The sequence below is a fragment of the Typopeltis vanoorti genome, chromosome 13, assembly GCF_054136105.1.
Source record: "Typopeltis vanoorti isolate ZY-2024b chromosome 13, IOZ_Tvanoo_1.0, whole genome shotgun sequence".
Classification (NCBI taxonomy): Eukaryota; Metazoa; Arthropoda; class Arachnida; order Uropygi; family Thelyphonidae; genus Typopeltis; species Typopeltis vanoorti.
In genome coordinates this window covers 121724167-121749549 of record NC_143561.1, presented here as the reverse complement: position 1 = coordinate 121749549, position 25383 = coordinate 121724167, and the positions used below count along the sequence as shown (strand labels likewise).

Sequence of the window (25383 nt, the reverse complement as noted above, 5' to 3'; positions counted from 1 at the left end):
CTGTATCCTGCCACATTTTCTTCAAATTTTCATAAATCATTCTAGCTTTGTTGCAGATCATCTCTTGAGTCATAGTGTCACCAGCCATTTGATGCTCATCATCAGAAGCTTTTCCATTTCTTCATTCACAGAACTTCTTTGGGATTGAGAGGCCAAGGTCTTTACACCATCTGCAACTGAAGCTGCCTTAATCTCCTCCTCCTCCTTCAAAATTGTAGCTATTGATGATGATGCTATGGCATGCTTGACTGCTAAATCCACAATTCTGACTTCTCTTTCATATGCTGAAATTATTTCTTTCTTTTGCTCAATTGTGAGCAACTTTCTGCTTCTCTTGGGTTTGTTGCTTACTTTTTTTGGACCCATTGTGAAGAAAATTTTTTTCTGAAAAATATAAAAGAAATATGACATATAGCATATTATTTATTTAATTAGATAAGAATAGAATTTACTAATTATAAATTAAATCCCCATAGTAGAATTTAGCCAAGTAAAGAATAAATGCTGTCACACTTACCTCTCACATTCACAGCCACACAGAGCGTGCACCATACAGAGACACTGGTATGAGGCATCTCACTTCTTGTTGTCTCGAATGTAAACAACCCAGTCAGGTTGGTGGGTCTCCCCTATGTGATGTGGTCAGCTCATTTCTTTGTCACACATACACATACAGATGGAAAAGATAAGCTCCTGGAATGGCCCGACCGTTCATGTTTGCTGCTTTATGTTAGCGCACGCATCCACTAAAACATTCGTTAGCCGAGTCTGAAAAACAGCGAAAAAAATCTTCATTAGCCGAAAAATTTGTTAGCAGGGTCACTCATTAGCCGAGGTATCACTGTATGTGGATTGCAGTCCATGGTAAAGATGAGAAAGAAGGACAATATGATGGAGGTCTGTAAACTTCTGAATTGGTATTATTATTATTATTATTATTATTATTACTTCCAGGGAGTCCAAGGGCTCCCTGGAAGTAATAACACCTCCAGGGAGTCCAAGGGCTCATCGAGGGAGGGCATTTACTCTACAATGCTCCATCTTCACCACTCCACCAACCACAACTACCTTCATCATCTACAATAACACCATCTACTGTAGACCACCACCACTAGTATTTTCACAGACAATTACAAACATCCGTGCCCAAAGTGGGATTTGAACCTGCAGCCTTTTGGCTAGAGAGCAGATATGCTAACCACTCGGCCAACCAGACCGGCGATTATAGGATATTATAGGATAACATCTGATGAAATTTTTCATTATATGGAAAGTAGGTAGAGAACATGGTGAAATCCATTGGAAGATACACAGACATTAAAATATTAATAAGGCACAGCATACATATATCTACTCTAAGCCAAAATTTTAAACGTTTTTTGTCTTACCAGCTTACCAGCCCAGAACTCAGGGGGTTGGGCACAATAGGCACCAGGGGGGGAGGCGGAGCCCCCTAGAATATATATAATCAAAGCAAACTATTAATTTTGTACTTTTATCTCACAGTATATTTGTATCGGCAAAAGGATCTAGTATTTTGAAACAGAATATTAAAGTTTACATTTATTTATTTAAATAAGAGCATTATAGAGCATCTTTATTGACACCAATTGATGAATATGCACATTCACACTCTGTTATGAAGTCACATTTGTCATTGAAATTATAAAGTAACTCTTGGCAAAAAATACTGTGAATTGTGAATCATTTCAACACAGAGTGGTGCGTGTCCATGTTTTGCTTCATAAGGAATTCACTTATGAGTACATCATCATCATTATTATTATTATTGAGGCCTCCATGGAGTCAAAACACTCATCGTGGGAGGGCCTTTCTTGAACCTTTCAAGGTTCAAGAAAGGCCCTCTTGAACTCATTGACTCTTCATGCTCTCACCACTATCAGGCAATGCATTCCACAGTTCAATGAGCCTCCATGCAAAGAAACCCCTCCTCACAATCTTGTTCACAGCTTCCTTTCGTAACTTCCAGGGTTGGGCACTTGTCATCGCTCCTTCCTGCTGTTCCACTAACCAAAAGAACTCAAGAGAGTAAACCCTGTAACTACCTCTCAACAGTCTAAAATTCTAGATCATATCACTTCTCCTTCTTATGTCTACCAAACACTGCAGTCCTCATTCCCTCAGCCGATCCTCATAACTAACACTGTGGAGTCTTGAAACCATCTTCATTATCTGACTCCTTCCTCCAGTGCAGCTTCTCTAATTGAGTATAGCCTCCAATCGATGCATCCTAAACTTCAAGACTTTACATTTTGCTGCATTAAACCCATTAATTGCCCATCTCTCATGTCATGTTCTTTACACATTCTCTCAAAATCCATGGTGAAATACCATCTAGTCCCACTGCTTTTCTGACATCCAGAGTACTCAGTATTTGGAACACACTCTCCTCTAAACCTTGAACCTGTCCTACCCCACTAGTATTAAAACCCTCTTCTCCAGGATGAAATACTCTGCTAAAGTGCTCATTGAACAACTCCACCATATCCTCTGCATCAGTCACTCTGTTCCCGTTTTTATTCCACAATGTCATTCTTCCACAATCTTTTCTCCTCCTACTGTTCACATAGCTAAAAAATCCTCTAGGATTTTTTTTTTGGATCTTAGTGCCAATCTCTTCTCATATTTCAGTTTTGCCTTCCTCGCTATACTAGTCACTCTCCTGGCCTGAGTCTTATATTCTTCATGCATCTGCTCTCCACCCCCTCTCCTTATATATCTCTTCCATGATCTCTTTTTCACCTGCACTTCCTGTTTGATATTGTTTGTCATTACACGAAATTGTGTCCTCTTCTTCACTCGTGGAATACAGCTGACTGTTGCTGCTAACAAATATTCCTTCACAATTTCCCAAGTACCAATGATATCCTGGCCTTCCAATTCTGCCCTGCACGGAACTTCCCCAAGTTGATATCTATAATCATACACCTTATAGTTCCACATATGTTCTCTTTTCTTTGATAATCCTGCAATCCTTTGATAATCCTGTGTCTATTCGTTCTCCATGTCAAAACTACATGGTCACTCTCTCTAACTGGGGGGGGGGGATGTCATCTCAGTTATTATCAGCTCTTGTGATGCTATGACCAAAACTCTTGAACCTCTTGTTCCCTCTATTACATGTTGCCTAAGACATTTGTCCCTCAAGAATTCTAGAAATTCCGTTCCCTTATTACTACATGCATTTTCCTCTTCCCAGCTTATACTGCTGTAGTTAAAATTTCCCATAACAATCATTCTTCTTGCACTTGCCAAGCTCAACTGCCTAATCATCTCCTGCTCTCCACTCTCTGTACTCCTTGGCTTATAGCAACACCCCCACTAAATATTATGTCTTGCCCACCACTATCTCACACCATATTCTTTCAAAACCATTAGTGTCACTGCCTTCCAAAGCTCTCACTCTTAGAGGACATAAGTCATCACTTATCATAAGCAGTACTCCACCACCACGTTTCCCCCTCCTATTCTGCCAAAAAATGCTGTACCCTGCTACTTCTATTCCTGTTATTATATCATCTTCCATCAACCACGTCTCAGTGATCCCAATAATCTTTGGCCAGGCTGGCGCTATCAGCACCACCAATTCATCTCCTCTATTCCGGATACTCTTGGCATTAGTAGAAAGCATAAAAATGTCATTGCTTCTATGCTTATCATTATCCCCTCTAGACCCCCACCAGACTCAGTGTTACCAGATGTTGTCCTCTTGCTCAATCACCGATTCCTACAAGAGGCCACCCCTGCGACAATCCACCCTGGGAACTCTAGTTTTCCTGCATTGATACACCAACTCATTCAGAAAACAGCATTCTCTTCAGATGTCTATGTTCTTCCTCATTCATATGCAAGCAGTCTCTTGCATATGAATGAGGAAGGACTTGCAAATGTCCTCCAATCATCCACATATTCCAATTCTCTCATCTGACAAATTCTGGCTATTGTGCTATTCATTATTACTGCTCTTCTGCTAAGCTCCTCATTATCATACTTGAGTAACACACACGCTATCTTTCCTCTCTATGTTTTCTTTTGTACAACCTCAAGCATGAATCTCAGATCTTTCACCACTCGATTTAAACTGCCTCTCAAGTCATTCGTGCCCACTATCACAATCATTTCATCCACCCTTTCACCCCCACTTAATTGCCATAGCCACACTTTCTGTCTTTCCTCCAGGCAAACACTCCTCTGGCATCCTTTAATGGTACAGTATTGTTGTGGAGGGATGAGAAAGTTTGCATATGTATCTATCTACATGGGTAAATTTTCTGTAAACTGAAAAAGAAAGCAAGAGTGCCATTGTATTTAGAAAAGACCGACTAGTGTTATTTTCCTTTTCTATAGGGAACTGGATTCTAGGATGCTGGCAGTTGACATGCCTGAGGAATGAGTCTAATGTGTCTGAGCCATTTAGCCAAATAGGAAGTACATCATCAGTGTATGTTAACTAGATAAAAGGTTTGAAAGCAAGGTACCAAGAGCATGATTTTCAAAATACTCCATATAAGTAAAGTTTAAGACAGAAAGTAGGAGGAAGGCATGGTCCAAGGAATGGTCACTGTGTGTTGTATATACACAGTGACCATTCCTGGGATCATGCCTTTAAATTAGGTTGGTTGGTTGGTGCTGATTCCAAAAAAAAGTCTTTCAATATTTAAATTGTTACAGTGAAGCGTAGTAGTTTTTTTTCAAATCAGCACCAACAAAACTAATCTAAATATGGTTATATTTAGATTAGTTTGGTTGGTGATAATCTTTTCCAAATCTTGGGAGGTTTACATCTCCCAAGATTTGGGAAGATTAATTCTTAGAACTCCCACCAAACAGTCATGGCTAGTTACAAACACCTACAAGGAGTGTCCTCCCTTACTGTGTGTGTGTTCGTGCACTTCCCCCACTGTATGTGGTAATTTGTATATTATATCTCAGAAAATGTCTATGATAGAAATGAAATATTGGAACTATAAACTTGTGTTTAATTATTTCTTTGTGCTGTTTCTCTCCATTAAACCTAATTATGAGTTTAAACCAGCACCTAAGCCTTAATAGAAGTAAACTTTCTTAGATATAACTAAATATTCCCCCCCTACCTCTCTAATTTTACACAATTAGCCTCATTCTCTCTGCTGAATTTGTTTATCCCCTCTCTTATTTTTTAAGGCTGCCCATCATAAATCACAAATAACTTCTAATTTTGCATCTTTCTTTCTTCCATCCTTCTATACACTCTATCTTCCTTATCAGTTCTTGATTAACTGCCACAGTATATTCTTTTTCTCTCACACAAGAAGCAAAAAAATATATAAATATTCATCAAATTCATATAAATGCAGCCTTATCTCTTCTCAACCACTATATCTTTCCTTCAAATTCACTCCATACCTCTTTAATTCATACCAAGTATATTTACACTGTGATATCATAAATGAAATTTCATTCTGGTAGTAAAATTAATTCTTTATATTCAGTTATAATCTGTGTGGTTAGCCTAGTGGCTGTGCTCTTTGCAACCATATGCCTGGGGAAGGAGTGTCTTAAGTTCAGTTCCCATCGGAGATGTGAGGAGCTGAAGGATCTTCCTCAGCCATGGCCAGGTTAGCCGGTCTTGGGGCGTGGACAGTAGGGTTTTTTCACCCACAAACAGGCAAACTGGACGTGTGAACACACAGGATATAGTACGGCAAGGAAGGCAATCGGAAACCACCTTGCTCATAGTCACTTCCCTAGTATGGTAATATAGCTGCCCCTACCATCCATATGGATGAAAGATAACCAATCACCTTCATCATTCAATTATAACAAATGAAATAAATGAAGACTTATTTAAAAGAATATTAAATAATTTTTGTTTTCTTTTAATTGCATTATGAAAGTTATTTATATTATTTATATTCTTTATTTAAGGTCAAAAAGGAGAAATGGGCCTTCCTGGAATAGGACGTCCAGGAGTTCCTGGCTTACCAGGTCCACTAGGACTGAAAGGGGAACCAGGATTTCCAGGAAATTCAGGATTATCAGGTAGTATTATCAAAAAACATCATTTTGAAAATAAATATATTGTTTCATGTTATAAATACCTTCATAACATTTATGAGGTATATTTTTCTTCCCTATGCATAATAATTTCTTTTGTCATAAGTTTTTTTTTCTTTTTGCACAGATTTCTTGCTGATGAAATAGAAAAACATAATTTTTCTATTTTGTTACAAGAATTCTATTACAAGAATAGTAAAAGACACGTTTTTCTATTCTTCTCATGTATTAAAAAGCTTCTTCTGCAACAGCCTTCTAAAACCCATTAACTATGTGCTTCTATCATATCTATGTGCTTCTATCATATCCCCCTCCTTCTCTTGTAGATGACTTATCGACCTTCAGTCTATTTTCAATGGGAACATTCTACAGACCTGTAGAATGTTCCCTATGAAGTAGGTAGATCCTCTTCACTATTTCCTTATTCCTAAGGAACCCAGGAAACTACATATGAAAATATCAAAGCATTGTAAACAGGAATTATTATTTTCCATTCTCTACTTGTCAGTGTGTTCTGCAACATCGAAGTGATCCTTTGAACTATTTTGTTTGCATTTGCAATATGCCCCCTGATCTTTAGCTTCCTATTCACCATTATCTCCAAATCTTTAGCCTATCAATTTGCCATTTTTTTCTCTTTCATGTCTGAAACTCCAACATGACAGTTAACTAACATGGAATTTAATTTACTTATTATTTTGTATTAATTAATATTAATTGTATAATTAATGTAGGTAAATAAATAACATTAAACACAAATTCCATCAAACCCATACCTTAAGCTCATTCACTGTATCTGCATTCACGTCATTGCATTCCACTCACCATGCAAAGAATCTGCTCCTTATGCTCCTGCTCACACCTTCCAGATATATTCTTCTTGTTCTAGTTTTCCCATTCTATGAAAAGATTTTTCCACATTAACCTGGTAACAACTCTTTATTAACTTGAATATATCAATCATATCCCCTCTCTTCCTCCTATTCACAAGACTTTGTAATTGCCTCAATGCATTCCCTCAATCTCTCTCATATTCCACATTTGAAACACCAGATAGTACCTTAGTCTTCTCTGGACCTGCTCCAATATATCCTCATTACCATAAAAATCCTCATCACCATGAAAACTAGGAGACTAAATCTGCATAGAGTAATCCATATGAGGCCTGATCAAGGCCTTATACTATGGAACCAGAAGCTCCTATTTCTAGAAGTTAAGGTCATCACATCAGTCATAATCTTATCTAATGTCTTCACAACTTCTGCAGTGTGATCTCTGATCTTCATATCCCTGCCCAGCATTACTTCAAGGTCTCTTATTTCTTCATCTTCCTCCAAAATTTCTCCAAAGTGGATACTTTGCATCCCATTGTTGCCTACCAAATTTTGGAACCTTACACTCTACAATATTGAATTGACAGTTTCATACTGTTGCCCACTCATACAATCTATTCAATTCCATCATCTCTCTCCACTGTTTTTCATCATCCAAAAACAGTTGTATATCAATAGTTAAACCCATCCCAATATTATATTATATATACATTTAAATTAAGGGGATATTAAATTAAATCCCACATTATTTCAAAGCTGAATAAGAAACTCAAAGATAGAAATCAAATCAAAGAGTTTCATACTGAATATATTTCATATATTCAGTATGAAACTAGGATTCACCGAAACTATAAACGTTTCGGTGAATCATAATGTAAATTATTATGGGAAATATTAAGGATAGCGATCAGAACTCTACCCACCTTTGCTACGAGTTGCCCTAGTATTGAACCATGTGTTTAGCTTACGCTAGGATTTGCCGAAACTTTTATACTTTGTTATTGCTATATATTCAGCATGAAACTCTTTGATTTGATTTCTATCTTTCAGTTTCTTATTCGGCTTTGAAATAATGTGGGATTTAATATCCCCTTAATTTAAATAATTTTACATCTCCGAAGTGAAATCCTTTGGCTCTTTATTTCAGTAAATTATATATACAAATTAAACAACTATAGTTCCAAAACAAACCCCTGTAGCACACCACTAGTGACCGTCCTCTTTCAAAATGAGATAAAATTTCAAAATAAAATTCACGAAGGTTTTTCTTGGCCTGATCTGATAATTTCTAGTGCCTTTCCAATATACACAACTTGCCAATACCTATCTGATAGCCATTTCCTATCCAACTAGTTTAAAAGACATAACTATTCTGGCTCCAGTTGGTGACAGTGATCATGCGGTACTCACTTGGGAAGTAACTAAGTTTATGAATATTCCAATTCTAATACATGCTGAACTATAAATCAGAAAATTATGAGCAGCTGAGGAGTATAATGAGTTCAGTGGAATGGGACTAGTTGCTGGATGGAAAGAATATCATCAATGCATGTGAAGCGTTTAAACAATACTTAAATGATGCATTATCAGAATGTGTCCTGGGAGTTTGAAGAATAAATAGAGTGGGAGTCAAATAGATATGTAATCTTATTAAGCAAGAGATTCGTAAGAAAAGGATGATGTGAAAGGAATACCATGTGCATGAGGATGGCGTCCGTTATGAACATTATAAGCAGCAGGCTAGAACAGTCACAACTGTTGTACGGAAAGCAAAGTTCAGTATGAAAAGAAACTGGTTCTGCATGCTAAAGACAACCCACAAGAATACTATCGATATGCTGAAAGTAAAAGAAAGAATGAATATGAAAGAATAACTCTTCTAAATGCAGATGGTGTGAGGGTTACAGATGCAGAAGAGGTTCTTCAGTTAATGAGTACCCATTTTGTTAAAAGCTATCAACCTGGTGTATGCAACATTGAGCTTCACTAGATGAAGAAACACAGGTGTATGAGGATGAGGTATTAGTGCTGTTGCACAAATTGAATAAGAATTCAGCAATAGGGACTGATAGGATATCAGCACGTGTGCTAAAAGAGTGTTCAGCTGAACTGACCATTCCTTTGACCAGGCTGTTTAATATAAGTCTCAGAACAGGGAAGATTCTGCAGGAATGGAAGGACTGTATGGTAATTCCATTGCACAAGATTGATGTAAAGACTGGTGTATCCAACTATAGACCAATTAGTATCTCAGGAGTGGTAGTGAAGATTTTGGAAAAATTGGTTACGGCTCGCATTCAGAAATGGGTTGACAATGAATCTCTACTTTGCACTGAACAAGATGGGTTTATTAAAGGAAGGTTGTGTTTTAGCAACTTGCTCACATTCTATAACAATGTTACCATTGAACTAGACATGGGGAATGGATACACCATGATACTTTTGGATTTTGCTAAGGCTTTTTACAGAATGCAACATGTTAGACTGTTGCATAAATTGGAGAAAATGGGTTTGGGTTATAGAATTAGCATGGATAAGAGGATGGCTGACTGACAGATATCAAAAAGTGGTATACGTTGGATGTGAGTCTGCAAGATTTAATATAACAAGTGGTGTACTACAAGGATCAGTGCTTGGTCCACTGTTATTCAATCTGTATATTAATGATATTGGGAAGGATTTGATAAGCAACATACAGCTATTTGTTGATGATGCAAAGATAGGTAAGGTAATTAGGAATGCTGCTGATAATCAGTACTTGCAGAATGATTTGAATAAGCTGGAATTGTGGTCAGGGGAAAATGGGTGTGAATTCAATGTCAGTAAATGTCAAGTCATTCACTTCGGCATGATTAGATATCCAATGTTGTATTATGTTGGTGTGATTAGGTTAGAAGACACTGATGAGTCTAGGGATCTTGGAGTGTTAATAGATAGGAAGTTGAAGTTCGGGGGCCATGTGGCAAAGATTGCAAATACAACTAAAAAGATAATTGCATTGCTGAAATGAACATTCACATGTAAAAATAAGGATGTTATTTTGCCTCTTTACAAGTCTTTGATAAGACCTCACTTGGACTATTGTGCACAGGTCTGGTCTCCTGGTTTCCATTATGATTCTGATATATTGGAGAGACTACAAAGGAGAGTGTTAAAAATGATATCAGGATTGTGGAATACTGATATGAAGACAGATTGAGAATTTGTAGACTGAAGACAATAGCAAACAGAAGAAAGAGGGGGGAGGGCAATATGATTGAGACTTACAAACTTCTGAAAGGGTCATACAGGATTTCAGTTGATGGAATTTTTCATCCTTGGTAGCTGAGAATGAAGGCCACTAAGAAGGGGGTGAGGACTAGATTTTTCTCTCAGAGGGTGGTGTGTGGTTGGAATGGATTGCCATTGGATGTTGTGAGTGCAAGCAGCATGAATGAATTCAAGAATAAGTATGATAGCTGGTGGTATGTGGCCTCCCTCGATGAGTCTCTAACTCCCTGGAGGTCACTCTTAATAATAATAATAATAAGCAAGTTTGTAAAACCTTTATCAAACTCATGTTGATATATACAAAGAATACAATACTACTGTAATCAACCCACTTTTGTATTTTATCTCTCATGAACCTCTCCAATACCTTCACTACAACTTGAGATATACATATTAGCCTATAATTTGATTACTAAATAACTTAAGGAATTCACAACGTATACTAGAATATTAATTAAATTAAACTTTAACATGTATTTTCAATATTTCGGCAACGTCACACTGCCATCTTCGTGGGAACTTAAGATAAAAACACAGTGCATGCAGGCACTACAAACAGCAGATGAGGAAAAAGCGAGGAAGCTACTGTTTTTCCTAAAGTCCTGATGGTGCCCCTTAGTGGGCTATATTAGATATTCTTGGCTGCTGGGCTGAAGTTCTCCTGATGTACGTCTCCCAAATTTGGGACAGTCTCACGTATCCAAATTTGTTGAGGTTTGGCATGTTTCTTAGGGCTAAAGCTGATTCCATGAATAGTCTTTCAAATTTGAACTTACCGTGGTGTATTATTGTGGCCTATAATTTGTTACCTTAGCCTTATCACCAGCTGTGTGCCTGGTTTTCCCTTTCAGTTGTATCCGACCATAAGCGACTTTGTAAGCATTGCTCACAAAGTATTCCTGGTGAGATTTTTACAGGATAGTTCACCATTGCTTTCCCAAATCCCCCCAATTTTATCTGGGCTAGGGACTGGCATATGGCTGGGACATATGACTGTAATCCATGTGTATTCATGGGGCCAGTTTGCCTGTTCTGGGAGACAAAAAGCTCAAGTTTCCAGGTGAAAAATAAGCATTTGAGCATAATCATAATGATAATCACCTATAACAGTCACCCTTCCCTTGTTCACTAACCGAAATTACTTATGTATTTCTTCACTATACTCCACATAACCTGGGCTATAACAACACGACATCCAACTAAATATCTCTTCCTGCTAACCTCCACCTCGCATCACACAGCCTCAGAAACATTGCCACTGTTTTATGTCTACCTTTTCTGGACATAATTTCCCTGCTATCATCACAGATCCCCCCCCCTCCTTTCCTGCTTGTCCTTTCTATGCTCAAGAAAAACGATGTACCCTTCCATTTTGTGATTCCCGTTAGGATATTATCTTCATTCTACAATGTTTCACTTATTCCATTGATTTTAGGGACAATTCAATCAGCGAAATCATTTCATCTCCCTTATTTCCAATACTCCTGGCATTTGTAAATAAACACAGCAATTCAATTTTAGGTCTATAATCAGTCCTACCTGAGCCACTTGTTGGTTGTGATTTCTTCACCACACCTGCCCTTGTCCAATCACCTTTTTCACTGTATATACCACATATATCTACTCATTCCCAACTACCCCACTCGCATCCTGGTCTATTCCATTCGCTGTTACTACTTTCAACTTCCACTCTCTTTCACATCTTTGCAGTTTTAGTTTTGCTGCCCTAAAGGACTTACTTGTCCAGAAAACAAGTTTCTCCAAATGTCTGTGCACCTCTATTTTCAAAAGTTATCCACCTTTTGTATACAGTTCTCTTCTCTCTTGAAATTTATTCCACACATCTACATATTCTAGACATCTCTTCCTACAGATTTTCACTGTCATCCCATTCATTATCACTGCTCTTCTCTAATCTGCATTATCCTTCCAGTGCAACACATTCACTATCTATCCTCTGACACATTTCTGCTGCACCATACCTAATATCATCAAATCTCATGCTACACAAATTCTACCTCTCAGGTCATTCGTGCCAAGCATTCACCTAAAGATTGAACAGTATAGGTTCCAGTACTGAATCCGGTGGAACTCCACTTGTAAAACTTCCTATCCCATGACACTGCTCTCCTATATACAACTCTCTGATATATATATATAAGAAAATGATTTACCAGTCCACTTCACTAACCTGATATCCAAACCCATTTGAGCAGTTTAAAAACCAACTTGTTATGTGGTAAAAAAAAAAAAATAACTAACATAAAAATAAATGACAGTGTTTACCCTCATCCAGTTCTTTTTACTCCGTTATAAAAGGCAACAAGATTATAAAATAGAATGCCCCTTAAGAAATCCACGCTGGCCTGTGTAAATAATACTACTTTCATCTACCCAATTCTGTACACAAGTTGTTAACAATTTCTCCAAAGTCTTAACAACTACAGAAGAATTTCAAATTGGCTTATAGTTTGAGACCTTTGATTCTATCATCCTTGGCATTTTACACACAATGACATTCCTCCTTCTGCTCTCCAGGAATTTGGCCCGTCATAAGACTTTCATTAAACTGCGCTTCCTCTATTTTCGTACATTCACCCAGACAAATATGTATACACTCTCCCGATGGAGTGGGTCACCATTGGAGAAGTAAACCTATTGGAAGTTAATAAACAGCAAACCCTGCACCAAGCAGGACATAACACAAAGAAGAAATAAAAGATAAAAAGCCTTTAAAACACGTGGCAAATTTCCATCTAGTCCATTCCCTAACTAGCAGATTGCATACTCAACATTCATAAATACGTCTCTCTTCATTCACATCTAATGGTTTACCCTCCTTAGCCATCTAGGAATAAAGTCTGCCTTATCAGCATGGAATATTGTAATAAAGGGATCATTAATTAGATCAATTTGGTCATCTCTCTTGATCACGCAAGTCCCATCTCTATTCGGAAGGATAGTTAGGCCACAATCATTTTTTCTTCCTAGTAGCAACATAACAAAAAATCTGCTTGGGATTTTGTTTGGATTGCAGTGCTAGTCTCTTGTCATATTCTAATTTTTCTTTCCTTAATATACTATTCATCATGCCACTTCTACACTTCTCTCTTGATATACTTTCTATAATCTCTTTTTTCTACAGTTACAACTTAATTTCTATACTCTTCATTTGACTATAAACTGCTTTATCTTCATCACTCAAGGTATATAATCTGTCATTTAAATCAACAACATTTCTTAAGTATCTCTGATACTCTACTTACCTCTCTTCCTTTAAATTCTTTCACCATTATATGGCTTCATGTTAGATTCTGTGTATATGATAATTGCCTTATAATTCCATACAAATTCCTTCGGCTTTCACACTTCCACATGCCCATTCATCCTCCAAGTTGGAATTGTATTATCACTGTCACCACCTGGTCAGCAGGTATGACATCTACATCACAAACAGATCCTCTAGTGCTATGACCCAAGTCCAAAACTCTTAATCCTAGTGTTCCCTCCACCAAATGCTACCTAAGATAGTATTCTCTCAAAAAGTCCAATAATTCAGTCCTTTAGTACTGTACGTTCTGCTTCCTCTGACCAGTTTATATTTCTCTAATTGAAGTCCCTGCAACATTCACTTCATTGGCACTTGCAAAAAGTATGCCTAAACATTTCCTGCTCATTGCTATCTATATTTTCAGGTCTGTAGCAACAGTACACTAAATAGCTTGTCATATAAACTTTTAGATCACATGATATATATACTATTATTATGGTTATTATTACTATTATTTCTGCACCCTACATGAAATTGGCAGACTCATTGTCGGAGGTTCAGTCAGCTGACAATATATTTATCATATCTTAAAATCCTTAATACTCCTTGTACTAACAGCTTTTTCTTCTTCTTAAGTATTCTGCAATTGAGCAGGTTCTTCTCTTAGTAGCAAAAACTTTTCTTCCACTCTCTTCTAGGGATTGTAATTAAGGGATCATTAATTAGATCAATTTGGTCATCTGTCTTGATCACGCAGGTCCCATCTCGATTCAGAAGGATAGTTAGTCCACAATCATTTTTCTTCCTAGTGGCCACATAACAAAAAATCTGCTTGGGATTTTGTTTGGATTGTGGTGCTAGTCTGTTGTCACATTGCTTTCTACTATTTTTATACTAATCCGATAAAATCCTCTCACTAACTTAAATGTCTCTATCATATCACCTGTTTTCCTCTTATCCACCAAACTCTGCAATCCATATTTCTTTAACCTCTCTCCATAGCAGCATTCCAAAGTCCTAATATTGTTTTACTCATCTCTGGAACCTCTCCAATGTTTCCACATCACACTGAATACCAGGATACCAAAATTGAGCACAATAGTCCAAGTGTGGTCTGACCAGTACTTTATACAGTGGCACAACCACTTATCCCTAGGTGTTATAGTACATCATTTCATCGCAGCACAAAGATGTGCATTTTTTGCAACACTTGCAATATACCCTCTAAACTTCAGTTTATTGTCAATCAACACTTCCAAATCTCCAATCTCATCCACTACCTGCAGTATGGCAATTTATATTTCTGTACCTGTACCTTTTTTTATAAATTCTTTATACTCATAATTGACAATTATGAGTTAAGTAGACGAGCGATGATAATGAATGATATGATTGCAAGAATGTGCAAAAAAGAGGTCTGGAATTTCTTGATGTCTGGAATCTGTTTGAAGGCAAAAGACAGCTGTATGCAAAAGATGGGTTGTATCTAAACATGGAAGGTCATAAGCGATTGTAGAAGTTACTATTTTCTGAACAAGTTGAAGTAATTGGGCAGGGAAACTAAAATTGAAAAGGTTGAGTGTAAGAGGGAGAAACTTATGCAGTGAATGTAAACTTGTTGATCCTTATTTGTGGAATAAATTGCAGAATAGAGTGGATAAAAAATTGGCATGGGACTACTGAAATTAGTGACATGTATATCAGTTCTAAAGCTGGTATGAGAACTAAAGGGAATCTGCAATTTTTGTATATTAATGCAAGAAGCATTCAAAATAAGAGGGAAGAATTTTTGGCATTAGTCAGTGCAATCTCACCAAAAGTTGTAGGCATTAGTGAAACTTGGCTGTCAGCAGATGTGATTACTGGAATTGAATGTGATGGGTACAGTATTTTCACAGATGATAGAGAAGATAGAATGGGGAGGAGAAGTACTGTTGATGATAGCTGATGAGTTGCAGCCTAAGAAAGTATTATATCAAGAGCACAGACATGTGAATGATAGTTCATTTGAGGCAGTCTGGTGTGAAATAGTGACCAAATATACAGTTGGTTGCTGCTACAGGCAGGGTGGTACAGAGGGTGATATTGAATTCATGCATCAGCAAATTAGTGCAATGAGTGCAGGGTTAGTGATTATTATGGGGGATTTTAATTATGCTGATATCAATTGGAAGGAGGAAATATCACATGGCAAAAAGGAAATGGAATTCATACACTTTCTAAGAGATAATTACTTGAAACAGCACATAACTGAAGGGACTCGTGGTGTGAGAGTGTTGGATCTGATCACTGGTTCAGAGGACATATGCATAAGTAAGGTGTCGTCATTACCTCCAACTGGTGAGAGCAGTCGTGTGGTATTGACTTGGGAGGTTGCAAAATTTGTGGATTTCTCTCTTAAGAAGGGGGGTATATATGGAACAACAGGTTAAGTAATTATAACAAACTTCGGAGTGAGCTTACAGCCATCCCATGGCAGAATATATTGCAGGGGAAAGATATTAGCAGTACATGGGATAAAATCAGCGGGTATCTGAAGAAAGCAATATCAGAATGTATTCCCATGGTCAGGAAGACAAACAAGGTAGGTGTTAGATGGGTGAGTAGTATCAGGCTTGATCTGCAAAAAAAGAAAATGTTATGGAGAATTTACTAGGAGAAAGGTGATCAGTACACCCATGAGCAGTACAAGGCTCAAGCTAGGAAGGTTGCGAGCATAGTAAGAAAAGCTAAAGCAGATTATGAGAAGACCTTAGCCAAGGAGATCAAGGGAATCCCAAAGAGTTCTGCTGTGTGGCAAGTAAAAGAATGACTTCGGAAGGATAACTTTAGTGGGTGCTGATGGTATTGAGGTGACAAATTCAGATGTAATACTCAAGTTACTGAGTGATCACTTTTCAAAAGTCTATCACCCAAGTGAGGATATCTCTGTACCTGTAGCAATAACTAATGTGAGAATTGAAGTTAAGAAATCAAAGGTACTTAGTATATTGCATAATTTAAATGCAAACACTGCTGTAGGTTTAGATGGAATATCAGCTCGAGTGTTGCATGAATATGCAAAGGAAATGTCAACTCCTCTTACTTGGTTATTTAACTTAAGCTTGCACTCTGGTATGGTCCATAGGGAGTGGAAGGAAGGCAAAGTACTTCCTTTGCATAAAGGTGGCTCTAAAACTGCAGTAGTTAATTACAGACCAGTCACCATTTCAGGAGTGGTGGTAAAAGTATTGGAAAAGTTGGTTAAAGACAAAATTCAAAAATGGTTGGATCAGGATATGATACTCTATAGGGGCCTACATGGTTTTGTTAAAGGTCGATCCTGCCTTAGCAATGTATTAACTTTTTATAATAGAATGACATCTGAGTTGGACAAAGGAAATGGCTACATGGTGGTACTTCTGGATTTTGCTAAGGCTTTTGACAGGATACCTCATGGAATACTGTTGTGCAAATTGGAGCAGATGGGGTTGAATACTAAACTAGTGATATGGATAAGAAAATGGCTCAGGGAGAGATACCAGAAGGTGGTGTTTGGAGGAGCAGAGTCCAGGATGAGGCAGGTGACCAGTGGTGTGCCTCAGGGCTCTGTGCTTGGGCCATTATTGTTTCATTTGTACATAAATGATATAGGAAGTGGCTTAAAGGGAGATATTCAGTTGTTTGCTGATAATGCAAAATTGGGTAGCGCAATAAAAAATTAAGCTGATGTTGAGAGTTTGCAGGATGATTTAGATAAGCTGGCTAAATGGGCGAAAGGTAATGGATGTCAGTTCAATGTGGAAAAGTGTAATCTTTGTACTACATTAATGGAACGGTACTCCAAGAGATTGATGAGGCTAGGTACTTGGAGGTGATGGTGGATAGAGAGATGAAGTTCAGGGGACACATTGCTAAGGTATCCAAGATTGCACATAGGATTACTTGGTTATTGAGGAACACACTAACATCCAGACATAAAGAGGTTATTATTCCCCTTTATAAAGCATTGCTACTTCCACATTTGGATTACTGTGCTCAGGTCTGGCACCTGGATTCCTCGGAGATGAGGAGGTTGTGAGGTGAGTGATGCAAAAATTGCTCCCTACATTGATAGATTGATAGCTTGTGGATTGCAGAGGTTGGTTGATAGGCTGAGAAGAAGGGATATGATAGAAACATTTCAATTACTAAATGGTTTTTATAAGATTGATGTAGGGGAAATATTTCAGCTGTGTGATAGTGATGGAAGAACAAGAGGTCATCCCTGGAAATTAAGGAAAAGTGTGGTTAACAAGGGTGTGAGAATGAGGTTTTTTGCCTGGAAGGTGGTGAATGAGTGGAATGCATTGCCTGACTCAGTTGTGAGTTCTTTGTCTGTAAATGAATTCAAGAAGAGATATGATAGATATTGTTTTGATAGTTTGAGTCTCCCACGATGAGTCTACTGACTCCATGGAGATACCAATAATAATAATAATAATAATAATAATATATCTGCACTTCAAAATACAACACCTAACATTATTGAAGAAATCAGGCAGTTGGAAAAGAACTTGAATTTAATGAACTGGATAATAAAGATGTGAAAAACTTGCTCAATTCCCATTCAGAACAATTAAAGGAGAATAATCTCCTTCAACTAGAAGAATAGCATGCATATGAAGATGAAGTAGATGAAGAGCGTGAACAAGAAGAGAATGTTACGACTAAGAAGCTAACTGCAAAAGAACTTGATCTAGTTTTCCATCACAATGAGCATGCTACGGAAATTTTGTTTGATGATGATGATCTTTTTATGGAATGAAGCTTTGAAGTCCACCAAAAAGCGATCTCTAGCTATCGCACATTATATGAGATGAAAAAGTCTAGTACTATTCAAACATCTTTACTTTATTTATTTATTTTTTTTTTTTGTAAAAAAAGAGCTCAATCAAATGTCTAGACATTAAAAAAAGATTTTAAAGCAATTGATTATTATTAATTACCTTTTGATGATTTTATCCTCTAATATAGCTTATACTGTACATTTTTTTTTAAAGATTTACGCTAACTGATGGATGAATTATAATTATTCTTATTCTTTATTGCATTTGCTTAATGCGAATTCACGTAGAGCGCATTAATCGATGGATTAATTAATCGCGTTAAGTGAGGTTTTTCCTATAATTAAAATTTAAATGCATTAATTTTATAAATAATGTGAGCAATTATGAATTATAATGAACACTGAAGATTGAATTTTAAATGTCAATTCGTTTTTTCCTGAAAAACTATAGTTTCTGAAAATTCCTGCATGTATCTTACACCACGATTTTTTAACTTTAAAATTGGGGAAAAAAGTGCGCTTTATATTTGAGTAAATATGGTACAAGTTCTTACCAATTTCTCCAAAATCTTAATGACTACAGAAGAAATAAAAACAGGCCTATAGTTTGATACCATCACCCTTATGCAATACTACTATTTTATCCTCCTTCCAATCTCCAGGAACCTATCCCTTTCAAGACTTTCATTAAACAGCCATATTAACAGTACAGTCAGTTCATAACACATGTTAGAATTTCACCTAAACCTCCTGTCTTATTGAAATTTAGTGTATTCAGTATACAGAATGCATTCTCTTCATTTACTTCTAATACTTCACCACTCATTATCCTTCTAGATATAAAGCCTGTATACTACCAGAATGAACTATCCCCACATGAGGCCATTCCTGCAATATTCCACTTGTAAAATTCTAGTTTCCTTGTCCTGACACACTCGCTTGCCCTGAAAACAGTGTACTCCATTCATCCACATGTTATTATTATTATCCTCCCACGAGGAGTCAAAAGACTCCTCGTGGGAGGTCGTTTTTAGGAAACACAAAGTTTATCATAGCACTCCTTGATCCCATTGACTGTTCCAGCTCCAAACACTCTCTCAGGCAATGCATTTCAAGGTTCAACCACCCTCCATGCAAAGAAACCACTCCTCTCCCTCTTGCTCACAGCCCCCTATTCCAGACCCGTTTTCTTGCGCATTCTCAGTATTATCTCATTCATTATCACTGCTCTACTCCTCCACTCCACATTATTATACAAGATCAATGTACTCGCTGTCTTTCCTCGGGCACACAAATTCTGCTGCACTATGTCTAAAATCAATATCAAATCTCTAGCTACATTTCACCCTATCTCTCAGGTCATACTTTCCAACCATTACTGTCATCTCCTCCACACTTTCACTCTTCTCCACTCTGATTGCTACACTGATTTCACCAGGTAAGCACTCCGGCACACTACTCCACATACTCCACAGCAGTATAATCTTAGAACAGTCGGTGTCCTCTAATTCTGAACGTGAGAAGGCACAATTCATCTCTTGTCATGAATAATACCCCACCACTGTATTTTCCTCTGATATTCTGCTGAAATATGCTATACCCTTTTTTCTATTCCTGTCAGAACATTTTCCTCAGTTAAACAAGTTTCAGTGATATTAACAATGTTTGGAGAGGCTGAGATGGTGCTCCACATTCATTCCCTTTATTCTAAATGTGCCAGTCATTTTTATACAAGAAAATCAATGCACAGTCCAGATCTACAAAATGTAAATACAGATACCAGTTATACTCTGTTGATTGCTTAACTGTTTGTGTTAATTTGATCCTTACAACCAATATTCAGCTTTGTTGTGATGTCTTTCTTCTCCGTTGTGTGTTCTGGCTGTTGACTGACTCCACTTTTGAACACAAAGAAAATTTATTTTTAACTGCGCCACTCTGTGTTCACATTTGTATGAACAATGTTGTGGAATCAATCATCAGCAAGTACAATGTTACATAATCTAATTCAGATCAAAACTCTCCTTAGACATTTATCCTTAAATTTATCTATATGAAAGAAAGTTTCTCTTATGTCAACTTAAATAGAATTTAGCTTTGATGTAGTTTCTAAATAATTAATTAATTTTACAATCTATATCTAGTTTTTTTTATATATTATATATATACATATAATTTTTTTTTTAATATTATATTTAACTTACACTAGAAGACCACACTAGATTATACTAGAGGTCATGCCAGTAGAATAACCATTGATCAAATCATTGTCTCTCTAGCATACTGTGTGAAATGTAACTCAGCTTGATGACCTTAATATGAAGGTCGAAACATTGGGAAATTAAAATAGTTATTTCTAACATGGTTATAAAGTCCATAATTTCTAAAATGAATGCTGGTCACCATGCAACACTAAAAGAAAGTATCCTCTGTGGATCTCCTTCTGTTAATATATAGCAGAATACTTATAGAGAAAAAGTGTCTGGATTCTTGGCATAAGTCGATTGTCTTGTGTCAGGAATGTGTTATTTCTCTGATGAGCTGTCTTTGTAAAATGATGGGGAAAATGGTTAATGCCAGACTTCTAGTGTTTAGAAATCATCAATCTTCTCTTCAATACTCAATGTGGCTTTTGTAAGCATTTTTAAACATTCGACCATTTGACCAATTTAGATATATGTATCACAGGTGCATTCCTGAAATGAAAACGTCTTGTTTCAGTGTCCTTTTGCATGGAAAATGCTTATGACACAGGCTCGACATATGGTGCTTTAATTTGTTAAAATATTTTTGTCTAGGCTGGTCTTTTAATTTCAAGAGGAAAGTGCCTTTTTTTATTCATGTTATTTTGAAAAAGGGTATTCCCGAAGGCTCTCTTTGAAGTGTGACACAGTTGTTAAAGTTAGATCAGTCACTGAGCAGCTTCCTCTCACTGCTGACAATGCTTTATATGTTCTTCTTCTTATTATTATTACTCGAGACCTCATGGAGTCAAAGACTCATCTAGGAGGTCCTTTTATCATACACACAACTCATCATACCATGCTTTAAACACACTCAAATTATTTTCAGATACCATATCTCAGGCAAGGCATTCTAATCATTCACAACAACTCTGCATGAAAAAAACCTGCTTCTCACTCCCCTACATACACCCTCTTTATACAGTTTCCAGGGATGACCTGTGATTTGCCTTTGATCTCCCAATGTTTTCTGTAGAACCTCTCCAATGTTGATCCTATAACAACACATTACTAACTTGTAGGTCTCTATCATATTTCCCCTCTTCCTCCTATCCACCAGACTCTGCAAATTGCATACTCTCAATCTTTCCTCATATTCGACATTCCAGAGGTTACAAACTAACTTAGTCAGTTTACAAACTTAGAGGTTACAAACTAGCTCCTCTGGACCCTTTCTAACATCTCTTCATCCTCAAACCAAATGACCAAATCTAGGCACAGTAGTCTATGTGTGGCCGAATCAAAGCCTAATACAATGGAACAAGTACTTCTACAAGCCAATGTCCTCTGCATCATTCCCAAAAGAAGCCTTTGTATTGTCTTCACAATTTTGGCAATGTGTCCCCTAAAGTTCAGATCCTTATCCACTATCACTCCCAGAACTCCTGTTTCCTCCACCTCCACAATATATCATCATCAAGCATAAATTCTGCATCCTATCTTTGTTTCCCAAATTTTAAAACCTTACATTTTACAACATTGAACTCACATCCCCATTTCTGTGCCCAATCACTCAATTTATTCAAGTCTTCTTGTAAGGCCACAACATCTTCACTACTCTTCATGGTTCGTCTTAACTTTACATCATATGCAAACAACTGAATGTCTCTATCATTATTCAAATCTTTGCCAATATTATTAATATATATCTTAAACAGTAATGGCCCTAAAACAGACCCCTGCTGCACACCACTACTGATTTTCCTTTTTCCTGGGAATCGCTGCCCCCCATACACAACTTGTTGATACCTATCAGATAGCCAATCTCCAATCCAATGCACCAATCTAATATCCATCAACCAACTTATCATGCGGTAATCTATCAAAAGCCTTTGCGAAATGGAAGTATATTACTGTGTATCGTTCTCCTCTGTCAAAGGAACCAGTCACCTTATTGTAATAATTAAGTTGATTACTAAAACATGACCTCCCTTTTAGCAAATCCATGCTGGCCATCAAAGATAATACCATTGTTGTCAACCCAATTCTTGATTCTAGTTCTCACAAGCTTCTCAAACAACTTAACCACAACACCTGACACACAGATAGGCCTATAGTTTGATGCTTGAGTTCGATCACCTCCCTTATGAAGTGGCACAGTCTTGCCCTCCTTCCACTCCTTAGGAACTTGATCCAGCTCAAGACTCGTATTAAAAAAACATGTTAAGGCAGGTGTCAACTCCCTGGCACATTCCTTCAGAATACATGGTGATATATTATCAAGTCACACAGCCCTATTAACATCTAGTTTACTCAACTCCCTTGCTCACTTACAGTCAGTATCCTCTCTCCATCATCAACTGCTCTCAATCTCTCCATGATGTCACATTCACAAGATTGAAAGACCTTTATGAACTGCTCATTTAATATCTCCACCACATCTTCCGCAGTTGCTGCCATTTTCTCCAATCAGTGTCATCCTTCCATAATCATTCTTCTGAAAGAACTCCTTAGGATTCTTTTTGGCTTCATTAGCTAACTGCTGTTCATACCTCACTTTTGCTACTATTACCAACCAAGTCAGCTGACTTGCCTGGTCTGTATAATCCTCATGGAATTGGTTATTACCACTTCTCTTATGCCCTCCATAATGCCTTTTTTCTCTGTATTGCATGCTTAATCTCTTTATTCATCCATTTCTCATCTACCTTATTTAACCTTCTGACCCTTGGAATACATTTAGACATTGCATCTACTAGATAGTTCTTGAAAATCCCTCAAGCTGCACTGATCCCTTTTCCAGCTAACTCCTCATTCCATGCTACACCCACAAGCTGTCTCCTGAGCTCTTCATAATCACCTCCCTTGTAGTTTCTCATATACCATTTTCTCACAGAGGTCCTCACACTGCTGGCAACCACCCAGATAATCACCTCATGGTCACTCTTACCAATTGGTGGATGATTTGACATCTCATTTATAATTACATCCTCTGATGAGATGACCAAATCCAAGACCCTTAATCCTTGTGTGCCCTCTGTTACATACTGTTTGAGGTAGTTATCCCTCAAAAACTCAAGAAACTCATTTTCTTTACTTCCATTTGCTATCTCATCCTTCCAGTCTATATTGCCATAATTAATATTGCCCATAATGATCACTCTTTTCTTATTTGGTTGGCTAATTGGTTTTTTCATTTCATAGTCACTACCATCCACATTCCCAGGTCTATAACAACATCCAACCATGTATTTCATTCTATTCACCTATACCTGATAGCATACTGCCTCAAAACAACTGGCACTATTTCCCTCTTGCATCTCTACTTTGTACAGACATAACTCTTTCTCTATCATCAATAGCACTCCCCCCCCCCCCTTTGTACCCCTTCTATCCTCATAAAACACATCATACCCTTCCATCTCTGTTCCTGTTAGGATGTCGTCCTCATCTAACCATGTCTCACTTGTGCCAACAATTTTTGGGTGAACAGACTCAATTAATGCAACCATTTTATCTGCCTTGTTTCTTACACTTCTAGCATTTTTATACAAACACAACAGCTCATTCCTGGATCTACATCTAGTTCCACTGATACCACTCATTCGATGTGATTTCTCCATGCTCATCTGGGCCATTTCCCATTTTCTCTTGATCCCAGGTCATCCTGTTCCTTTCCTGTCTACACATGCATTCACAATCCTCTTGGAGCATCCACTTTTCCCATACTGTGAACTCCTGTCCATCCTGAGCTTCCCCGTTTCCCTGTTCCTCTTGCACAACCATTCTCTAATTTTCAATACTCATCCCACTCACTTCCTCATTCATAACCACCTCTTCGATCGCTCCTGTCTTACCCTCTCGCTCTTCCTCATCACTTCCTACTTGATGGGATTCATTCTCTATACTCACTTCTCTACCTTCCAACAGCAGTCTCTCCAAGCGTTTACACCAAAACCACTCAAATGTAGTCCATCTTTTATATAGTTCACTTTTTCCTTCAAACTCATTCCACACATTAGCAAACTGTATTCCTTTCTCCTCACACATTTCAGCTAATATATCATTCATAATCCTTTCTCTCTCTCTCTGCCTCATTTCATCACTCTCATACCTAGGCAAAACTTGCAACTCTTCCTATCACACCATTCTCTTTTATCCGTCTAAGCAGCCTCCTTATATATGTTGACTTCATAATTTACTGTCACTCTTTTATCATGCTGATAATTGAAAAACAAATTCAGTGATCAATCGATTGTTTTTCTCAATTGTTTGTTAGTAGTGGATTCAGGTTTTCGGTATAAAAAAGTGTCTGTACACCCTTGTATGGCAAATGCACTCCTTTCCCAAATCCCGAGTTAAGAATGTCATCTTTGGTCAAAGATGAGGCCTAAGTTCTTGGGCCTCATCTTTGACTGAAAACTTACATTCCTTGCACACATGTGTCAACTAAGAGGATAATATACAAGAGTATATTGAATCTCCTTCACACTTTATCCTCTACTGAATGGGGTGTTGATAGTTTTTCATTGCTTCATCTTTATCATACAGTTAAAATTTCAAAGCTGGATTATGGGTCTCAAATTCATGGTTCTGCAAGGAGGGTAGCCTGTGGTTGGGTCCCATCCATCATCCAGAAATATGGATGGCTTCTGGTGATTTTGCACATCACCAACTGGAAGCATTTATGTTGAAACAATTACTAGTCAACCTCACAAATAATTCTCCCTCCTTTGTTAAAAATTCTGCTCACCTAAAACATATTTTAGAAAACCATATCTTAAAAATTCAGACATAATGATTAGTTTTGATATCACTTCACTTTTTACAAATGTACTGTTAATTGAAGCCCTTGATTTACTAAATTCACATTTTCTCCAATATATTTGCACTATTTAAATTTGCAGTACATGTAGGTTATTTTACATGGAAAGGTAAAATATACAAACAACTAGATGGGAC

At 37.3% G+C, this 25383-nt stretch overlaps 1 protein-coding gene across 1 annotated transcript in view; it reads left to right on the top strand.

Moving 5' to 3' along the window:
• Positions 1-25383, top strand: part of Col4a1 (Collagen type IV alpha 1) — a 903940-nt gene that overhangs the window by 591965 nt on the left and 286592 nt on the right. Inside the window, exon 25 of the mRNA XM_090402880.1 lies at positions 5929-6042. Within this exon, the coding sequence (XP_090259006.1) occupies positions 5929-6042 (114 nt within the window). The remainder of the gene's footprint in view (positions 1-5928; positions 6043-25383) is intronic.